The sequence below is a fragment of the Aulonocara sp. 'chitande type north' Nkhata Bay genome, linkage group LG20 (genome assembly GCF_057382095.1).
Source record: "Aulonocara sp. 'chitande type north' Nkhata Bay isolate Kocher_YH1m ecotype deep benthic linkage group LG20, A_spYH_male_GT1.1, whole genome shotgun sequence".
Taxonomy (NCBI): domain Eukaryota; kingdom Metazoa; phylum Chordata; class Actinopteri; order Cichliformes; family Cichlidae; genus Aulonocara; species Aulonocara sp. 'chitande type north' Nkhata Bay.
Genome location: NC_141363.1, coordinates 30,766,539 through 30,787,909, shown reverse-complemented (window position 1 = coordinate 30,787,909; position 21,371 = coordinate 30,766,539). Strand labels below are relative to the sequence as shown.

At 42.1% G+C, this 21,371-nt stretch overlaps 1 protein-coding gene across 1 annotated transcript; it reads right to left on the bottom strand.

Annotated features, from left to right (window-relative positions):
• Positions 1 to 9,616: 9,616 nt before the first annotated feature.
• Positions 9,617 to 11,404, bottom strand: bhlhe23 (basic helix-loop-helix family, member e23). The gene has a single exon (XM_086278583.1). The coding sequence runs from the start codon at positions 11,007 to 11,009 to the stop codon at positions 10,326 to 10,328; it is 684 nt and encodes a 227-aa protein (XP_086134709.1). The 5' UTR covers positions 11,010 to 11,404; the 3' UTR covers positions 9,617 to 10,325.
• Positions 11,405 to 21,371: the final 9,967 nt, after the last annotated feature.

Sequence of the window (21,371 nt, the reverse complement as noted above, 5' to 3'; positions counted from 1 at the left end):
TGTCTCTTCTCTGAAAATGATAGAATATTGCTAACCTACAATTTTAAATACTTTTGAACCTATATCAATATCAATCCCTTTTGTTTTATTTCTGTCACCTACCTCTAATCCTACACAATCAGGAACGCTGTCCTAAAGTAATGTACAACCATATGAAAAATGGCTGAAAGATCCTATCATAAACTATGCACTGCTGCACGCTGTAGCATAGCGGCAGAATGTTGATAATACCAACAAACTTGTCCCTGTCTGTGCTGAAATATTAAGACCACTTTCTGCCTGTCAGGAAGTAGATAAGTGCAGGTTCACCTCAGTGAACATGATTAAATCACACAATAACCTCCTTCCCCTTATCAAATCCTCTTAAGCAGGCTGCATTACATATCTGCCAAACAAAGAAAACTCAATCAGAACAATCAACCAAGCCAGGCCAAGCCCGTCCCACTAGCTTGTCTGATCCCATTGTCGTGATTAAAATGAAAATGGAGCTGGGACATTACCAGAAATCCCATGTTCACCTTATGAGGAAGATCAGAAATGTGTGTGTGTGTGTGTGTGTGTGTGTGTGTGTGTGTGTGTGTGTGTGTGTGTGTGTGTACTCGTATTACTGGCTCTGTGAGGACGCACATGTTTATTAAGTCAATGTGAGGACCTCGTTACCCTGTGTAGGTTAAGTCTTCTAGGAATTTCCTGATTATGGTGATGACAAGTGAATGAATTAAATCAATGTACTGTCCTCTGAAGTGAAGGAAACAGGACTTTTTATCTCGCCCTCTCTCTCTCTGTCTCGCTCTCTGTCTCGCTCTTTGTGTGTGTGTGTGTGTGCATAAAAGAGGAAGATAAGATAAATGTATCCCGTGTTATTTCCTGTTTGTTTGTTTTTATAAAAAAAAATAGGGTTTTATTGTCTGCAGTATTAACAGAAGATACATTCTAACTGATAGCATTGGATTGGTGATATTTATTGTTTTCATTCTTAGTAGTAATAAATTAATTTATTCATGTGCAGTTTGTTTGAAGCAAAAACATGTTTTTAATGTGATTCAACACAGAGTCACCTGTATGGACATATTCCAAATGTGCTGCGGGGTTTTGGATTATGACTCTTATGAAATGGCAAAATATGAAATAAACCACTGGGTACAAAGATTTGGCTCAATTAATCTGCTTATTTATTTATCTCTTTATTTATTTATACGTTAAATGAATTATACTGTAGGATATTCTCAGTTCCGTGAGTATTTTGAAAATTATGCAGTTTTCAAATTTTTGCCACCAGCACAAAGGATTTGTGATGCAATAAATACTTGAATTGCAGACATCAAGCTTTAATTCAAGGTCTTTAACAAATGTCTCTCCATGTATCTGTGTGAGCGCTTATTTGTGTGTGTGTGTGTGTGTGTGTGTGTGTGTGTGTGTGTGTGTGTGTGTGTGTGTGTGTGTGTGTGTGTGTCAGCAACTCCTGGGCAAGCTTACAGTAAGAGGCACACTTCATATTATTGTTGCTCCAGTTCACTTCCTGGGATAATCCTTAACACAACAGAGTGAACGGCAGGTGACCTGGACCAACGGTGATACAGTATGGGGCTCCATTACCAAACACACACACACACACATACTCACACACACAGAGTCATCCATTCATAAATAATATCAATATGACCCACTCGTCCCTCCTTCCTTCTGCTTTATCGCCACTCCTCTAACACATTTCTCCGTCTTGAGCTCCCCTCCTCTACTCTTAGCAAAACATATTGTAGCCCTGCAGCCTGAGATGAGGGAGTGTCATTCATCCACAGCCCCAAAGTCATCTCCTCCATTAACAGCACTGTCTAATTAAACCTGTAAATGACAAACACATAGACACAAACACAGGCTGTGCTCTAATGACCTGCTGTAGCAGGAGACTGATGGGCAGCTGTCTCTTGTCCATCCTCTGTGCAGATCAACCTTGAGACAGGAGACCTGAGGGATGACAATTGGACCTCCGAGATAAAACCGGAAGGTTACCAGAGCATTGATAATGAATGATTTATATACAGGAGCTTAGCAGTTAGATAAGTTGATTGATTCATTAGCTGAGAACAATATTGTCTTTTAACAAGATGATGTTTTCAGTGCTGTGCTTAGTAGGTCTCACATATGATTTCATCTCCTTCCAGATATTCACCATAGCAAAACAAAAACAACAAGGGATACTGGAGAAACAAACAAGAGGTGTTTTTCTGCTGTTTGACTCAGAATCAAAAACAATAGCAGTCTCCGGGGATCATATCTGGCATTATTATCCTCTTATTTGTATTGTATGAAAAGGGAATAACAATAGAGTGGGTCCATGGCTTATCTAGAGCTCCTGTATTAACCACTGTGGGATTAGCATTAGCAGCCAGAAGCTAACTTGGTTATGTAGCTCAAGATGCTACATCAAGAGGGTGGCAAAAATCAAAAGCCTTGAAAACCCCTGTTTCTTACTAAGAGAGAAAGAGAGAGGCTTTATTGCATAACAGTGATGCTAAAACCCAGCCTCTCTGAGAATAAAGCATCTGTCTGTTTGTTTGTTCCTCTCGCTGTCAATCACTAAAATCACCCTGCTTGTCCACTACACTGTCCCAGAGAAACCTAAGCATGGACAAAATAAACAAATACTCTTCAATCCATTTTCATATTAGTAATAAAATATTCGAATATTTCAGAGGAATTATCCCTTCCAAAAAACAGAATAAAAGCCCTCTTATTCCCGCTAATCCCTCAAAGACTGTGATATTACCTGATAGGATGTTGTACAGTGTGAATACTATCAACAAGGCATGGCGAAAAATAATGTAAGCAGTTTCCCATTCTGGAGATTAAACCGAGCATGTCTCTTTTCCAATTTTTCTCTTCCCCAGAATGTAAAGCTTGTTTTTTTCGCTGAAGTTCTCTCTCCTTGCCCCAGAATGAGTCATAAACAGTTTCTTTTTCTTTGTCATGCAGCTTAAAGAAACAGAAGTTATTTACTATATCTCCAATAAAAGGGTTAATTAAGGAAACATAATTTTGGGTTCACTTTTTCAGTTAGCTTTGAGGATTTTACACATTTGTGATTTTCAGCTGTGATGAGTGAAGTATTTCTAACTGTGTCAGTTAGGCCACGACTTTGGTCTATTTCACCAGCTTGTGATTGCTATGAAATTTTGAACATTTGATGTTGGTGTTGTCACTCCTTTGATGCTGGCGAGTTTATTTCCCTCCTGAAATCACAAACTACATGATTCTCAAACTGTGGGATGGCCACACTGGCAGGACACGAAGCCACTGCATGAAGGGCATGGATGATCGGCGGAAAAATATGAATGAATTACCTTTTTAAACAAAAAAAGTTTGCTAATGCAATCAGATTGAGATTTATGCAACTAGAAGCTAGCTTGGATCTTTTGTTATTGTTAATCATTGACAAAAATTGTGGGTTGTGAGAAGTGAACTGAGAAGTGAGGGGGCATGCCAGAAAATCACTGAGAACCACTGCGCTAAGTCATTCAGGGTCTTTTTGTCTAAGCACATTTTCACACATTGCCCACACCAAAACAAATTTTACACATCAAATGAAACAAAATGAACACCATCAGCTGCTGGAATCTAGAATGACTGATGTACACTTGTCTCAGTTTAACAGCCTACTGTAACAGAGCAGGGTCCTCCGACTGATTGTTTGTGGTTATTAGTCCTAGAGTGAAGAAAATCCCAGAGGCTGAGCTGTATGACACTCAAAGCCCCTCAAGTCCAGCTCTTTTCTGCTCTATACATATTGAACAGTGAAGTCAGGGGGCTAAGAAGATTAACACAATGGGATAAAGAGGCTGTAAGAGCTTTTGTGTAGCCTCTGTATTGTGGGTGGGTTAGAAATGCACAATGAAAGTTGTGACAGCACTCACAAGCCCTTAAACTGCTTGACCTTAATGTTTATGAGCTTTCAAAGAAAAAGCTGTGGGAAGAGGAGAAAATGAAAAAAACAAAACAAAACACGTAACATGGTAAAATGCAGTGTTGCTAATTCTGTTTGGCAGCACTGCACAAAGAAAGAATAGAAAAACACTGTCAGGTTGAGAATGGGTGTCATCAAGATCACCTGAAGCAAAACTGTCATTGTCTTTCTTTTCACTTAAAATGTAAAAGTTGTTGCTGCGCCTTCCTTGTTCGGCAAAGGATTATTGTGTGTGTGTGAGTGAGTGTGTATGTGTGTGTATGTGCACAGTAAGAGTGACTGGAGCACTGAAATGACATGAAGAGTTATTTGGGCTGTAATGAAGCTGCTTAATGAAATCAGTGCCCTTGAAAGTTCTTCATCAATTCCAGCTCCCTTGCTCACTTGCTTGCACTCCACCATTCCAGCCTGTCAGCTAATCCACGTGCGCGACACAATATTAATTAAACACAGCGTTTCCTGAAGTACTTAAGTGAAGCGCTATCATTGATAATGAGCAGGTTTAAAGGAGTCACATCCCTCCAAAATTACTTTTTAAACCGGCCTTATTAAGCAGAAAATGAGGCCCAAATCAGCCTACAAGCTCCTCATTAAAAGCCACTGATCCTTGGCTACGCGCATGTTCCAGTGGTTTTAATTAGGCTAGTGCAAGATCGTCAGCGACAGGAAGTGCCATTAATCTTGTCTTTTCATCCTGAGTGGGGGGGTTACAGCATGTTGCAGTGTGGTGCTCCAGCCTGGGCCCAGTGGAGCCTTAAACAGTACAATAAGATGAGAATTAAAAACCAAGTGACACACTTTGAAATGTTCTTCATTTGTGTAAAATGACACCGAAACTGTGGGAACACACAGAGTCACGCTTCCCTCTTCTTGTAACCTTTGGTATCACTTTGCATGTCTTTCAGTTAATGTGCATCAGAAGCCACACATAAATACTGACGCACAAAAACAGGATGAAATGTGTCTTCATTTACCCTCGGTGTGTGTGTTTATGAGTAGCACTCGCTGTAGAGGATGGTCCCGGCCCTGCCTGTCACACCGTCTCCGCATGGAGGATTATGGATGGCCAATTACATCGCTTTTGTCATTAATTAATGAGGATAACGAGCTCCCCCTGCTCCCCACAAAACCATGGTGCTCCTCAGCTGGTACTGAGCAGCGAGAGGGGTGCTGGGGCCTGTGTGTGAAAGTGTGTGTGTGCGCGTGTAGATGGGTGTATACTTTACTTCTGCATTACGTGCCTTGTCGATAATTCTTCAAATTCAATGGCTGAGATGTGGTTTAAAGTTGGAGTACTGGTTAGTGCTAGGCAAGAAGTGTTTAAAGTTAGGGTAAGTCTTTGGGACTAGAAGGAGATACAGTGTGATGGAGGGTTTGCTGATTGCTGACTCCAGGGCATTCATGTACATTTGTCTAGTAAGTTGAGGTGTGTTTGCGTGTCTATGTGTCTGTGTATGTCTAGTGTTCGCCCACCACCAGTTATGTATGTCTGGGACCATTACAGAGATTAGGCCATGCTACAATAACGGATGCCCCCGTTTGTCAGCTCATATCCTCTGTCAAGACAACAAGCTAAAGGAGAAAGAGTGTGATGAGCACAGGGATAGAAAAAGGGGGAGGGACTGCAGGAGGAGGAGAAATAGAGGCAAGTTAGCAGGAGAATGTAGGGGTGAGAAAAGCTTTAGTAAAGTGCAAAAGAGGTCTTGAAAGAAAATTGAGCCTTTGAGAATCAAAATGTCCTGGGATCAACAAAAAATGAGGGTAATTTTGGCCTAGGATATCATTTTCAACAATGGCTCAGACTGTTGTCATCAAGTGCTGCCTATCCCAGCTCCTCTCCCCCCCTACCAGGCCCAATTTGGCCCCTGCCACACTGTCTGGGTCTACCATGCGTCGTGTCAGGTGCCTTGTGGCGATAGGCAAAACGCTTTGCATGGCTGCCATGTTTCAAGGGTTTTCAGCCATATGAGCACAAAACACGGGCATCCGCGCACACACATTCACACGATGCACAAAAACACAGACACATACAAACAGACATCCTCTCTCCAACCCCCCTTTAGACATCTGATTAACGAATGAAAGGCCCTGGCCCGTCCCCGCTACACTTGTAGGAACGTCGCCCCAAATCACATGGCTCCTCGGAACCAACTGACTCACCCGCTTATCGCTTCCGACAAGGCGGGGCTGGGAGGGACGACAAAGTGTGATGTCATAGTGAAGCAGAGAAGTTGGAGGTCCACGGGTGGCTGGGTGGGTGAATGTGGGGCATCCTTACAGTGCAACCTCTGGCATTCTCATCTCCTCAGCACCTCATCTCTTCCTCCACGTGCTGTGCCCTCTTTTTTACTCCACACACTGATGAACCCCCCGCGCACACATCCACTTGCCTAGGTCTATTCTCTATCTCACATCCTCGCCCCTTCCCCCTCTCAGGAACCTGCATAAAAACAAGCCTTCAATGCCACTTCACATACAAAGCCTCAACTATGCTTCTGTGAGCGCATTTTAATGAAGACAAAAAATCTCTAATGTTTAATAAACCCTTTGGTCCCCCTGCAGTAAGCTTAATCAGAGTCGAAGGGTGTTCATTTTCCTTCAAGGCCCCTGTTGTAAGTACAGTTTGTGTGTTGGGCTATGTGTGTGTGAAACGGAGTGCTACAATGTGCATCAGACACATGAGCTTGCACATGGAGAGAACTTAATTAGAGAAAACAGCGCTGTCAGATGCATTAGGCAGAGGTACGCACTTAAGGGCATATGGTTTTAGTACTATACCATCGGGTTGGAGAAAAGCACACAAACATACCTCAAAGCTCTGAGCCATGGTAATGAAATCACTCCCTTTCTATCCCACCGAGAGCAAACACAAATGTTTACAGACATCACACAGTCTGTCCGTACTCCTGCACCACACTGGGCTGTGAGAGTAGTAAAGCACCGAGGATTTCTCCGAATAAATACACTGTCCACAAGAGAAAATAGGTGAGAAAAGGCAGCAATAATAGTTTGCAATCTTAATATATGCTATACAATACTACAATGCATTTATAGTAAAATATTTTCTTTCAACACTTTGAAATACCTGGATTATATCATATTTAGAGATGAATCTACGTTCAACTGCAGTACTCCCACTACCTGTTTGAAAATGTGTTTTTGTGAGGAGAGGACAGTGATGACGCAGGTTAATATGACTATTTTTAAATTCTGTGTGTGAGGTGACTCCACAATCTGTCATGGTAGAACAGATCAGACAGGTCCAGATGAGGAATATAAGTACACATAACTGTCTTTCACTGTACTTCATTCATAGTTTTAAATGATGACTTTAAATCTTGTTTTTATAATTGTAGCCTTCACAAACATGTGGCAGATTTTGTTTTTAACCTTGCCCGGAGCATATCCAGAAATGTATCTATTTTCTGTGTTGCATCCAAAATCAATGGGTTTGTATAATTGTAGTTGTATGGATAAAAATTCTTTACGTGTGTTTGTTTTATTCTTTCTTCTTTTCTTTTCTTTTTTTTACTGTATGTTATGAAAAAAGATATGTACATTTCTCTCAATTTTAATATTTTTAAACACCAAATTGTACTTTCTGATATTGCATTAGACACTTACTTTAAGTCACATGAATTATCCATGTAATTATCAATTTATTACATGGATAATTAAGAACAGTTATTTAATTTGAGTCCATTTATCAGCAAATTAAATGAGCAGTCAACATGTTGCACAACAAGAAAAAGGAATGTTTGCCACTTCCCACATCTTCAGATTCTGATTTACATTTACGAAAATTGTAAAACACACAAAAGTGCCCTCGTTATACAGAAAAATGAAGATAAATGATTATTTAAAACACACTTCATTCACTGCTGACTGGCTAAAGCATCGGGGAACACCATCATGTGACCAGCAAGACCGCAAATCTGTCTTAATGTATAGCCAACATGTCAAATAACACACTACCACTATGCACGCTGATGGCCATTAAGATAATAAGGTGCCAAAATATAACATATATTTCTTTAGCTCGACATCTGAGGCCTATAGGGAGGAACAGTGACCACCCAACCATCGGTACACAAAAAGCAACAGTCTCATTTATGGCTATTAGGCTGCACAGGGACTGATGAAGCGCAGGGCCAGAGTCCTCACATCATTGGCAGCATTTGTCACATTTCATCTCCGCTGTCCTAACTGTCTCACGGGGCCTCAGACAAGGCATGTGTCATCAAAGGTCCCATTTAAGATGCCATGGGTGGCCTGTTGTTGTGACATGTATCTAAATTGTAAGAGAGACACACTGTGGTGGATCACTTAGTCTCTGACTAGATTTACCAGACTGCTCAAGAACAAATGTCTGGTTTAATGTATTCATCGGAGCAAGTAGAAAGAACACAAATGAGTGTGAATATGTCAGTGTAGGAAAAGCACCTGTGAGATTAAAGGCAACATTTATTCTGGTATTACTCATTTTTTCTAAGTTCTTTCTTACAAATCAAAGTACTTTTCAGGCTGGTGGTGATTGAAAAAGAGCACATTTACCTAACGGTTTACAATTGTAATCAGTCTAATGGAAGCGTTGTTTAATCCACTACTACTGTGTGGATCTTTGTTCAGTGTTAATTTCCAGATCAATAGGTTAAATATGTAATATATTTTGTGACGTTAGATGTTTTTTATTTACACCCCAAAACCACAAATGGAAATCTGACTATTTACATTAACATATGTACACTACTATAACTAAAAAGAGAAATAATAAACCACTGATATGTAAACTTAGCGATAACATGGACTTGTTATTAGTGTGCCAAACAGAGATACTATCAGACAGTTAGAGATGATCAAAAACAAAGACAAATGCTTGTTTTCAGGAATGTGAATATCACTTCTCTCTGACCAGTACAAATACCAAGCATATTTTCTTTTTAAATATGTATATACTTTGCTCTAAATTCATCCAGTGCCCAACCTGCAAAGGGGAGCTGGCCCTGTAACGTTCAGTGAATTGTCTACCAAAGAGACAGGAGCAGAAATCGTGTTAATAGCTGTCCAGGCTTTAAGAGCCCGCCAAGGAAGCATACAATCACCCAAATAACCAGAGACAGGTCCTGGGTGCCCCGGGCGGCTCTTGCGTACTTCCCTTCAGCGCCACCGACCCCACTGCGTGCCAAACAGGCCTCACCAGCCCCACTGAGCTCGTTTAGACCCATCTCTTCATGTCAAAGGCTTGAAATGCAAGAACAGAAAAATGCCAACTCATTTTTTGCGGGGTGAGTGGGGGGTTCAACTCAGAGGGTAAGAAGTAGAGATCATGTTAGCAGCGTGATAGTTTTTATTTTCTTTTTCACATATAAAATTTGTCTGTGGCTACAATGCACCGTTATTCTCCCATTTGTTTGCCTTGAAAAATAGATGCGTTAAAAGTGTGTCAGTTTTTTCAGGGTTTCCTAAAAAACACGGCATTGTGTCCGGAACGTAAATATAAACAGAATGCATTTGAAAATTTTGAAATTTTAAATTAAGTAAAGTGTGTATTTTTACACTGCCTGAAGTTTAAATATCATGTCAGCGGTGTGTCTCGTGTAAAACTGTTTTAAAGCTGTGGCGTTGTTGTTGAAATGAAGCAAACCGAGTCCGAGCATAGATATGTGTTTTAATTATAAAGACATATAAACAATATATGAAATCCATGTTGCAACACAACCAAAACGCTTCTTCAGTTGATAGGCTGTAGTCATATAACCATTAAGATAACCGGGCTTGAAGCAAGTGATTTTTTTTTTAAGTTGTACAATACAATCATGAGAAATGTGCAGTAACGTAAAATAAAAACAAACCTGTCAACACATGGTATCAGAAAATATCAGTCAGAATCACATAAAGTTGTGTTTTTTATCTCCCACATAGCATCATATAGTCAGTCGGGGGAAGCCTTAATTGCGGTTTCAAATCTAAATGTTGTAGCATTGGGTCCCGTTTCGTCGTTTCGTGTTGTTGTTACTGAATGTTGCATAGATTACAAATGAGCTGATAACAAAAGCTTTCTCAAATTTACCCAAATTTGGACATGGCCTGTAAGTGTTTGTAAAGTACAAGCGACAAAGTAACAGGGACGTCATCCTATAAGAAGGCCTAAGCAGTTCAGTTTCTATGTAGCGTCAGTTAAATCTGGATGAAACCTTGCAATATGCTCACTTAACCATATCTTAAGATTATGCATTAGACTAAAGTCGTTTTTTTTTTCTTCTTTTTTTCCACAGAATGGTTTTAAAATAACTAGGGTGGGTGAGAGACCGACACGGGTGCAGTATAGGTAGGCTAAAAGTTCAGGAAAGAGAGTTAAAGCAAATCAAGGCTTGTCGTTACAGTGTTTGAAGAGACTCGACGGTGCCCCAGAGTAAGTAGTGCACTTCTCGGCACAGGTGGCGAGTGCGGAACCCGAGAAGGGGTATACGGCAGCCTGTCCAAAGGGTGCCAGGGCGGTGGGGATCGGTGAGGTTATGGTCTGTCCTTGGTTCAGATACGCCACCAGCCGCCTCATCTCCTCCAGAGCCTGCGCCTGCATGAGGATGTAGTTCTTGGCCAGGAGGAGAGTGGCTATTTTGGAGAGTTTTCTCACCGAGGGGCTGTGGGCGTAGGGAATAACGGCGCGCAGGCCGTCCAGCGCGTCGTTCAGGTCGTGCATCCTCCTTCTCTCGCGGGCGTTGATGCTGAGCCGCAGGGACCGTTGCTCCTTGCTCTTCTTAGCGAGGGCCCCTCCGGGCTTGTCGTCCCCAAATGACGAGCCCCTTTTCCGGGACTCCAGCGAGTCGAAGCCATCCTCGTCGTCGCTCGTGTGTTCCCCGCCGCTCTCGTTGGACTTCGCGGTCTGCCCGGAGAGGAAATCAGTGGCAGGTGTAAGCGGGTACCGGCCGGGGCTTCCAGCACCATGGCCAGCGCCAAACCCGAAGGCTGACTGCCCGTAGCGCTGCGTCAGGTCGAGGAGCGCGTCGTTGCTGATGGACTTGAGCAGATTCTCTTCGTTGGCATTCATTTTCTCTTCCAGAGCAGGTTTTGACCAGGAAAAGTCTACCGCGCTTCCTTTATCCTTATCCTTTATCCTAGCTTTTGTTTTGGAAACAGTAGCGTGTTCTCGCGTAGTTCTCTCCAAGAGTTGCTGTTTCCAAGGAGTTCCTCTCCTTCTTCACTCCTTTCCTCTGTCAGTGCAGTGACTCTTCAAGAAGGAGGCTGTGAATCTGAAGCTTCTACATGCATTCACCTCCTCTGTACACTGCGCTCCCCCCTTGTTGCGCGCATAGCCCACGTTCAACAACACTTCTCTAACTGTGCTCGTTGAGACCGGAGCGCTCGTGTCCCTTTCGTACGGTCGGTTTCCTCTCGCGCGTCTTTCTTGCCCTCCCTCGCCTTGGGCAGATTGTGACTGGCGCTCTGCCCTGCTTGCAAGTTAGTAGGAGCACGAGGCCCGTCGGGATTATCTGCCCGTCCAATCAGGGGGGCGTTTTAATTAACTCAGGAAGAGCGCAGGTCTGCTCCCAATTTCAATCACAAAGCGATAAATGCAACACAAACTGACACAGCCGCGTGTATGCCGGCACTCTCCACGAATAAATACAAATTTAACAAAACTGTTCTTTCCGATATTTTAAATAAACTTGAAGTTGGAGGTATTTGTAGGATTTTTTTTAGGCATTTAAAATGCACAAATGAAGAAGAGCTCAAGCCTTAACATACGACTAGGTCGTTGGAGAAAAAGGACTCACCTATCTGAAGAAGTCTAGATCAGAAACATAGTGAGGGATCAGGTAAAGGACATTTTGTGAGGTTTGGGAATGTGACCTCCAGGTTCGAGCGTTTTGCTTTTTGAAGTGAATGTGATAGATAGACAAGCTGACAGTGCAGTGACAGTTTTGGGCATCAGTTTCAATTGTGCAGCCTTCTCTGATTGATAGTCCTAACAATGAACCCACAGTCCTCCTGACCGCCGTTCACCTGCACTCTGCTATCAGCACCAACAAAAGCTCGTGGGCAGATACACTCAGACATCAGGTGTTACAGCCCCTTACACTATCCAGTCAGTGATTAGTGAAAGAATCAGTAACCAAATGTCATGAAAATCGTCACAATTTGCGATAATATTAAAGGCCAATACTCTTCTTTGCAAGAAGAGACAATAGGATGCTTTGATAGAATTTAAAGAAAATAGCTCAGCGTCAACTTGAGATCTCTAAATATCTGCTAAATCTGCTAAATAAAGATTTGTAATACAATTATATACCAAACGATAATCAGAATTAAAACGTCATTATATCTGTAGGTGTTAGAGTGCAAGTCAGACACTTCCTGAGGATGAGGAACAGGTGTCCTGACTGTCACTAAGTTGATAGCTGAGATAACGGTGCCACTCTGAGTTCACTGTAGAGCATTACACCACGGTGAAGCCTCCCGTAACTCACTAAAGCCATACACTGTACATTCAGCTCCCCCTATGTTAGTGTATATTTTTGTTTAGGTGATGGTGCCACCTTGTGGAGATGCCTTAAAAATGCTCTAGTGCGACAGCTTGACGAGGTATATATATATATATATATATATATATATATATATATATATATATATATATATATATATATATATATATATATATATACGCAGTACTCTTGAAGATGCCCGTAGTATACCTGCATTGAAGAGTAGTGTATACTTCCAGGGGCTCATACTTCAGTTAGACACTTAGATGTTTGATCTTCATGATGCACAATGATTCACTGTATGTGAAAAGCTCAGTCACAGCAGTTTGCACCTTCATTTCATGGGGAGAGAAAGTGTGACATTCTGATCGTGTGCAAATGCAATTATTAGCACGTGTTTGATATATTGTATTATTATAATGGCTTAGATAAACTTCCCTCAAGCCCTGTGAACATTGTTTTTGTTGCTAAGTTTAAGAGAACTGTGTTTATTGCATCTGCTGTGGTGTTTTTAGTTTTGTTACTGCAGATGTACAGTTGTTGTTGTGGAAAATAGATAATGCACCATGAGTGGAGTTATGTGTGTGGTTAATGGCCCCTTGGAAGCACAGCATTAGACGTTGTCTAGGTCTCTCAGTAAAACTGTAATGCTTCGGTGCTATTCAGGGGCTTAAAAGATGGGACATTTGAGTCTGTCCACGGGACTACATGTCTTAGTCATTCTTGGTACACTATCTCAATGTGCTTTTTTGTATTTCCACTCCTTTGGATTAGGAATTACTGTTGAATCGAATTTGACACAATTACTACTAGTTGATGTATAATGACTTAGTTGTGTGGTAGTTGTGTGGCAACCTATTGCTCTGACATCCTGAAGCAACTGATTTCACTGAATTTTGAAACATTTAACTGAATTATTGTTGGTGTGATTTGACAAGTGGCAGATGCGGTCTAAAATAAGACAACCTAACATAATACAAAAAAGTTTCTTAAAAAGTTGCGGTAAAAGAATGCAGGGTACCCCCTGGACAGGTCATCAGTCAATTGCAGAAACAGACAACCACTTAAACCCGCAGTCAGTTTATAGATTAACCTATAAAGCATGTTGGACTGTTGGAGAATGTTGGGGAATATGTGAAGACACATAGAGAAAATGCAAACTTTATACAGAAAAGCTTTCAGGCAGCAGTGCTAACCACTGTGCCAACCATGATAGCACACAATGATTTCAAATGACAAGATTATTTGATTAAAATTATTTCATATCCAACAGAATAAGGAGAATATATAGACTGTTGAAACTAACACATTTTATTGTTTTGCTCCAACTTTCTTTCTCCATTAAAAAAAAACCCATTGATGCCAGCAGCGTGTATCAGAAAGGTTGAGGGGCCACAAATCAACAAAAACGACTGAAATCGTTGTGTACACCTGATGAATACTGATAACTAAATAGGCAAATGATTGGACCTGAAAGTACATACCAGTTGGGTTGAATCTCTCAAAAGTAAAGAAAATGAAAAAGGTGTTCACATATAAAAGATTGCATAGGTATGCATTTTTGATTCCAAAGAATTCAGGAATTTGAAATCACATCACATCACAATGGCAAGCAGTTGACACTGAAAGGACAGGAAATGTCTTCAGGCTCCCAGGTAACATTAGAAACAGACACAGCTCTCACACAATTTTGTATTCAAAACTGCAACTAGTCTCCTCAGTTCTCATTTGCTTACAGAGTGCATTTAAAGAGGAGGTAGCACAAAACATCGGTAAATATGACATCCTTCTTTTTCAATCAAATTGAAAATAAGCATATACCAAAATAATAATAACACATTTCTGTCTACCAACATCTGATATGTTGTCTTCGCCCCTAGTTGTAATCATTTCCAAAACAATTTATTGTGTTTTTATTTACATTTTTACAGTCTTACAGCTTTTTGGAAACTGTAATGACAAAAAGTAAGTCATGACAGTGTGACAGTAAGCACCATGCACAATGCCATAACTCTGAAAATGCAGCAGCTTTGTGGAATAATCTGTTATTAATTTTGTTATCAGTGCTTAGCGAGACACATAAAAATATCTCAGGTAAAAAGATAACATAAAGCACAACAGGTTATAAAGATTTTCCATATACAAAAGATTGAAGGCTGTAGCAAACATGTAGCTTCATGATAACAAACAAATTCTACAATATCCTTCCCATAGAAATATTAATATGCTTTCTAGTTATATATTCTTAATATCACACAGAGAATAGCGAGGTGTTTGATCACAAACCTCTCAGTGTGGGTTTGATTTTATTTTTATTGTTGCTATTTACATATTTTTTGTAGGTGAAAACCTCATTTTATATTACAATTTATTCACGTGTGTGACTTCAAACACTACATAGTCCAGGTTTACTCTGATGATTAAGGGTGGGCGTTACATCACGTCATAGTTTGTTAAATCTAATTCTCAAACTTAATGTGAAATTCACCTTTTCAGTATTAGTTTCTGCCAGCAGATGGCAGAGACGTCCATTAATTGAAAAAAAAAAAAAAAAAAAGAATACCCTAGACATATTACAACAGAAAAGAAACGGTCTGTCTGTAAAGAAAGTTTTGGTCATTTCTTGAGTTATTTTGTGTGATTTGATTATGCTATTTCTACCGCACAAATGTTCATGTCAATCTAACTACTGAAGCTTATTTTAAAGGGGTTTTGCAAACAGCATCTAAACAAAAGCAGAGCTCTAAGGTGTACACAGAGCATTAATAATATCACTAACTTTAAGACTAAGGATCTAGAGTGTTAGTGAAACGTAGCCTTGTACTGTAAGTAGATACAGCAATGGCAGTACTGCACTTCTCTGCTCACTGAGATCAGATCCCCAAGTGTTCGGCTAACAGCACTACACAGAATCCTCACCTTCTCCAAGCAGGACTGGGCACTAAAAGCTCCCGCTTCACAGAGAATGGAAGAAGCACAAAAAGTGTCAACACACCAACTATTAATACATGATGCTTTTAAAGCCTCTGCTGCAGCTCCGTGTCGCCATGGCAACTGCAGGCTCAGCTGCCAAGCGATGGTGGCGTACCACCATCCTCTGTGACAGTGTCTGCTGCGAGGAAGGGAGAAGGGCTTACGCTGCAGTGACAGGGGAGGACCACCATGGGGCAGGAAAGTACTTTCCATTGCACCGAAATTGGCGGCGGTCACATTTGACAGGAACAATGCACGCGGCAAAGCACGTAGGCAAATGCGTTTATATGTGCATGCATGCAGACGTGTGGACGCGAGCATCCATGTTATACACACGGCTGTGTTGGCTTCACGCTGTCATCATGATGTGCGCTAATTTTGCTCTTTGTAGACTCCCGTGCATGCAGTGAGCGGGAGCATTTTTTTTTCTTCTCTTTTTAGTCTTAACAGGTGCTGATATTCAAAGTTAGACCAGGTCTTGATTGTATCTCAAACCCCAGCAGGATGAGAGTTTTCTTTTCAGGCTGTCTTTCAACCCTGCTCCCTCTCTGTCTGATTCACTCCCCATCTCTCTCTCTGTCTCTCTCTCTCTCTCTCTCTCTCACACACACACACACACACACACACACACACACACACACACACACACACACACACACACACACACGCACACACATGCACACATCAAAGTGCTGCTCTGAGTAAAGATGGAACAGGCTCCTTTGATCTCTCCCTGCCGACTCTGATTAATGTGTGGATTTACAGTGCAGACCTGCAGGGACCTGGCAGCCATGACACCCCTCTGCTGCACTGGAATCTAGTTTCTTCTTCTTCTTCTTCTTTTGCACAAATAATTAGAGCTCTTTATTTTATTCATTGCTCCGGTCGTGATGCTTTCAGCCAAGGCACTCATGAAACAAACCCAAAAGTCTTAGTCTCACTCAACCTTAAGCACACAATCCAGAGTCTCCAAAAATCCCCACGCTGTCACAAATCACCGGACACACTTTGTACCTGCCCAATCAGAGAGATTTCGCAAAACTTTCCGCTTTGCAAAGCCTTTCCCCAATTCAAACCTCTCTATTTTCATCTTAGAATTGACAGGAAGTTAGTTAGCACGAGATCGCTGTGGTCGGTGTGGTAAATGTTTAATTCAGTCAGTCTTAGGAGTCAGCTGAAATGGCGGGTACAATGTTAGTGTTTGGGAAGATCTTTTCTGATGATGACAGAGCAAAAGTTGGCAAAATTTAGCATTGAACATGAAAGGAAATCTTTGTCAAGTGCAGCTTGCACATTGTACGTTGCATATCGCCTATTGCACCCACGTTTCATCACAAGCCGAGCCAAAAGAACTAAACAAAGTACTCGCTCCTGACTCTGTGTTTGGTCTCTTTATCCCGAAATTCCATCCTCCACGGTTCCCCTCGCGCCATATCTCTTTTTCCCTCCATTTTGTCTCCCCTCACTGCAGTGCAATGCAGATTTTTCACAGGGTGGAGGTATGGTAGAGATAGGCGGGGTCCCATGAATAATTGTTGAAGATATTTTTACTCTGACCCACTTTAGAGTCCCTTTCGCCCCCCTTAAAGGTGCCGCAGCCGTACTCTGTAATAAGTCAACACAAAATGCTTAAATGAGTGCTGCAAAAGGAACAGAACCAATTCACAAGTGAGTTGTGTGGTCTCAGCTGTCAAACGCATGTCTACAGCTATTTAAGAACATGCATCATGATCGAGTTCAAAAAAACAGTATTTCCGCAGTGCTCACTCACCAGCTTTTCTAGAAGATGCCTTTAAGTTGAATGCAATGGTTTCTGAAAGACAAAAGTAGCCCTCCAGTCTCTTCTCCATATGCACCAAGGTGTTCACTAACATATGAATGCATCTTTCACACTGAGTCCTCAAAGTGCAGTGACCATACTAAATTAGAGCTGGAATGAAATGTTTAATGTTGTCCTATTACATAAAACTGATTTGTATTGATGCCACAAGGAGGAAAAAACTTGTGATCATAGCAGTAGCAGAAACAATGACCAAAGGCAGCTACAGTGATGCACATGTTCATACTGACTGTGGCAGCAGTTTCAAATAAAGAGGTAAACCTAATACCCGTGTGCACAAAACTCAGGCGTCAGACTTCTGCTAGGCTTTTAAATGTTTTTCTGCTGTGGCCATGCCATCTCATCATGGATGCCATCTTTGTACAATCCTCTCGTTGCCCAAAATGTACAAGCAGGACACCTCACAAGAACTGGTCACTGCCCCTCTGCAGGCTTTCGTAACTTGGCCAAAAGGAAAAAACTGGACTTAAAGACAGAAAAGAGCTAAAATGAACTGATGGGGTACATAAACTGTTAGTACATATGTGAATCATGCAGATCTACTCCAGAGTCATTAGAATGAAAATATAGAGAGGAAAATGAGAATAATATATCCTCTCTTATCAGTGTGAGTCCTTAACAGCTGCTAGTCTCAAAAATAGGAGCAGCAAGTTTCCCCACAGTTTGAGTTACTACTCAGATGTAGTATCTTCAGGAACTAAATCCACTGTGTGATAGATGAACGTGCCAAAGGTTCCATGTGGCCTGTTCAGTAATCTGTGGCATTTGGCCGGTAGATTGGCATGTTGGAAAGTAACAAAGGTTAGAGCAAGAAGCAGCTGATTGTGTAAACAGGTTTAAAGAGCTGAATGATTTAATCAGCATGTGCACAGAACTAGGGTAAACACTGTTGTGAAAATTTGATTTTGTCAGCAAAACTTTGTCATACAGCAATCTTGTGAGTTTATAATGCTGTTTCAGGTTGTCATGCTTCAGGTTTGATAATGATGTTTGCATTGTAACATGCAGAGTGCATGAATCTGGCTATTTCTATGTGGCTCTACCAACTAGGGCAAATACAATACCACTCAGAATTAAAATAGAATCAGTGCAAAATATTTTCTTGCTGCAGTTTGGTTCGTAGTTTTTTTTAAAAATCCATTAGCTGTTAGTGTTATTAATTTTTTTCGTATTGATTTGAATAGATTTAGTGCTTCCAGTGCATGTCTTTCTTTTGCTCCTGACATGGATATGCATAAATATGAGATGATTTGGTTGAACTCCTAAAAACAGAAGTTAGAATCAAAATAATAATGACAAGCTTTGTGCAGCTTACATGTTAATATTTCAGAAGGACAGTGATGCATGTACATGGCTCAAAATCTACTCAAACATGGGCCTTTAACACATGTAATGTCTAATATATCAAAAGATACACAATTACTCAGGAAGCACAACACGCAAACTTTCAGGCACTAAAAGTTTGAACCAACAGAAGAGTGAAATAATCAGTTAAGTTAAGGCGGTCAGGTTCAGTGCAGACTGTTGCAGCAGTATGAGAAGAAATACAGTTGCTAATTAATGTATATTCTCGAGTGCATTTGAAATGTGATAAAAGAAATGAACCAAGAATGTAATCAGTGACTTTAAATCATTCATTCAGTATGAATCAGCAAAGTGAGCAGTAATTTCTGTACCTGATCTGAAGGTACCAATTAGCCGTGATATAATGTACCGCCTGGTTATACGCTTCAAGAAAGAACAAAAGGGGGAAAAAAACACAAATATGATGTGATACAGTAGGTATAAAAGAAAGCTATTTACTGTTCTAAATTATGCTTTTGTAATATGCTGAAAGTAACAGTTTGAATCACTGACAGATTTAGATTAAACCAACCATGAATGACTCTTTCACATCAAGGGTTTGATTATATTTATTAGTGATTAAACACTGGCTATACTAAAACTGCATTATATAAGCTGTGTTGGTGATGCATAACATGCGGAGTGTCACCTACATTTTTTGTAAATAGCAAATAGCACAAAGGCACCTTCATGTTTTCCATAGAAGCAAAACTGAGATTTACAGCCACCAGCAAGTATGTAACCATATACTGTAAATAAAAGATGGTTGTAGCTACTGTGATATCATATATGTCCATGGGCTGTATGCGTAACCACCTTTATTTTTACTATCAGCCTAGACTGTCATGGTCCCCGTGCCTGCTCGGCTGGCCCTGTGTGGCTACATGTTATGTTTTGTCTTTTCTCTCTCTCCTCTCTCTCTGCTCGCTGCCTGGGCGGAGCTCATTGTGAGCTCCCGGCCTCCACCACCTGTAGGCAATCACCTGTGGCTCCTCACCTTGTTTGCTCCCGCTACTTAAGGCAGTGACTGAGAGCACCTCTCCGCTGGACTATTGAATAACGCTCGTCAGTGCTACTTTAGCCTCAGCCAGTTTTGAGCTCTGTCCGTGAAAGTTCCGTGCTAACCCTTGTTCTCTGTATGCAGATTTCTCGTGTTTGGTTTGGAGACTCTGGACGCTTTTCCCGACCCCGCTCTGCACCCCTGGGAACCCTGGCCCCCTTCTCCTTCACCTGTATATAGTGCACCTGGAGTGTGTAAATAAACCTGTTTTTCTGAGATTTCAGTCTGCGCCGAGTCCTCCCTGCTCCTCCGTGACAGAATAGTCCAGCCAACCATGGACTCAGCGGACTCTGCTTCCTCGGCCCCGGCCCCGATCACCTTGGAGGAGCTACTACACCGGCATGAGCAGATGTTAGTCCGGCTCAGTGGAGAGGTGGCCGCCTTGGCTCTGGCCGTCGCCCAACGAACACCACTAGAGGCGAGCCCCCCCGAGGCGAGCCCCCCGGAGCGCCCAGCCTCTGCCTCATCTCCTCAGGTAACATCAGGCTTTGCTGCAAGCGCTGCTGCACCACCTCTCTCCTCTGTGTCTTTGGATAAGCTGTTGCCCACACCTGAGGCATTCACGGGGGAGCTGGGGAAGTGCGCGGGGTTTTTGATGCAGTGCGCTATGCATTTTCGCCAATTGCCACATGTCTTTTCTAGCGATGAGGTCAAGATCGCCTATTTCGTTCAGCTGTTACGTGACCGTGCTTTGACCTGGGCGCAGGCTCAACTTCAAGCAAACCCTGTAATTACGTATGCTGACTTCCTTTCCAAGTTTAAGGCTGTGTTTGATAAGGGCTCCAGCACAGAAGCCGCCGGTCACCGCTTACTCAACCTTAAACAAGGTAAGCGCAGCATGGCTGATTATTCTGTTGATTTTTGGACCCTGGCAGCGCAAACAAAGTGGGGGCAGGAGGCATTAAGGACCACGTTACTAAACAACATCAATGACGACCTAAAGGACGAATTAATGATGCGTGAACTCCCTCAATCTCTGGAGGCTGTTATGTCGCTGTGTATTCAGGTGGATGATCGGCTGCGTGCGCGCCGGAGCGTGCGGAGGCACGCACCGCGGGAGCCGCGGGCAACAAGAGACCCTTCCCCCGAGTCACGAGGAGCCCGTGAGTACAGCAGGAGCGAGGAAGGAGAGCAGCCGATGCAGATAGGACGCTCCCGCCTTTCACCCGCGGAACGTCAGCGTCGGTTCTCCGCTGGTGAGTGCCTGTATTGCGGCCGTAAGGGTCACTTTATCTCCACCTGCCCGGCTCTGGCAAAAGAGCGCGCCCACCAGTAATGGAGAGGGTACTGGTGGGCGACCTGTCTGGTAAACACTCCCATCCACGTTTAACATTGCCCGCAAAGCTCATGATACAGACAGCTATTCACCCTCTTTCTGCATTAATAGACTCTGGTGCTGAGCAGAGCTTCATTGATATCTCACTAGCCACAAAGCTGAACGTTGCTACCACAGCTTTGCCTAATCCGCTCCGTGTGTCTGCCTTATCAGGCCAACGTTTGCCAGACATCACTCATATTACTGAACCCTTGTCTCTCACACTCTCCGGTAACCATACTGAAAGGATTAGCTTCTTCGTGTTCAAGACACCGTTTGCACCACTTGTGTTAGGTTACCCCTGGTTGGTGCAACATAACCCCCAGATAGACTGGAAGAAAGAGCGTGTTACGGGGTGGAGTGTGGAATGCCACATGAACTGTCTTAAAACTGCC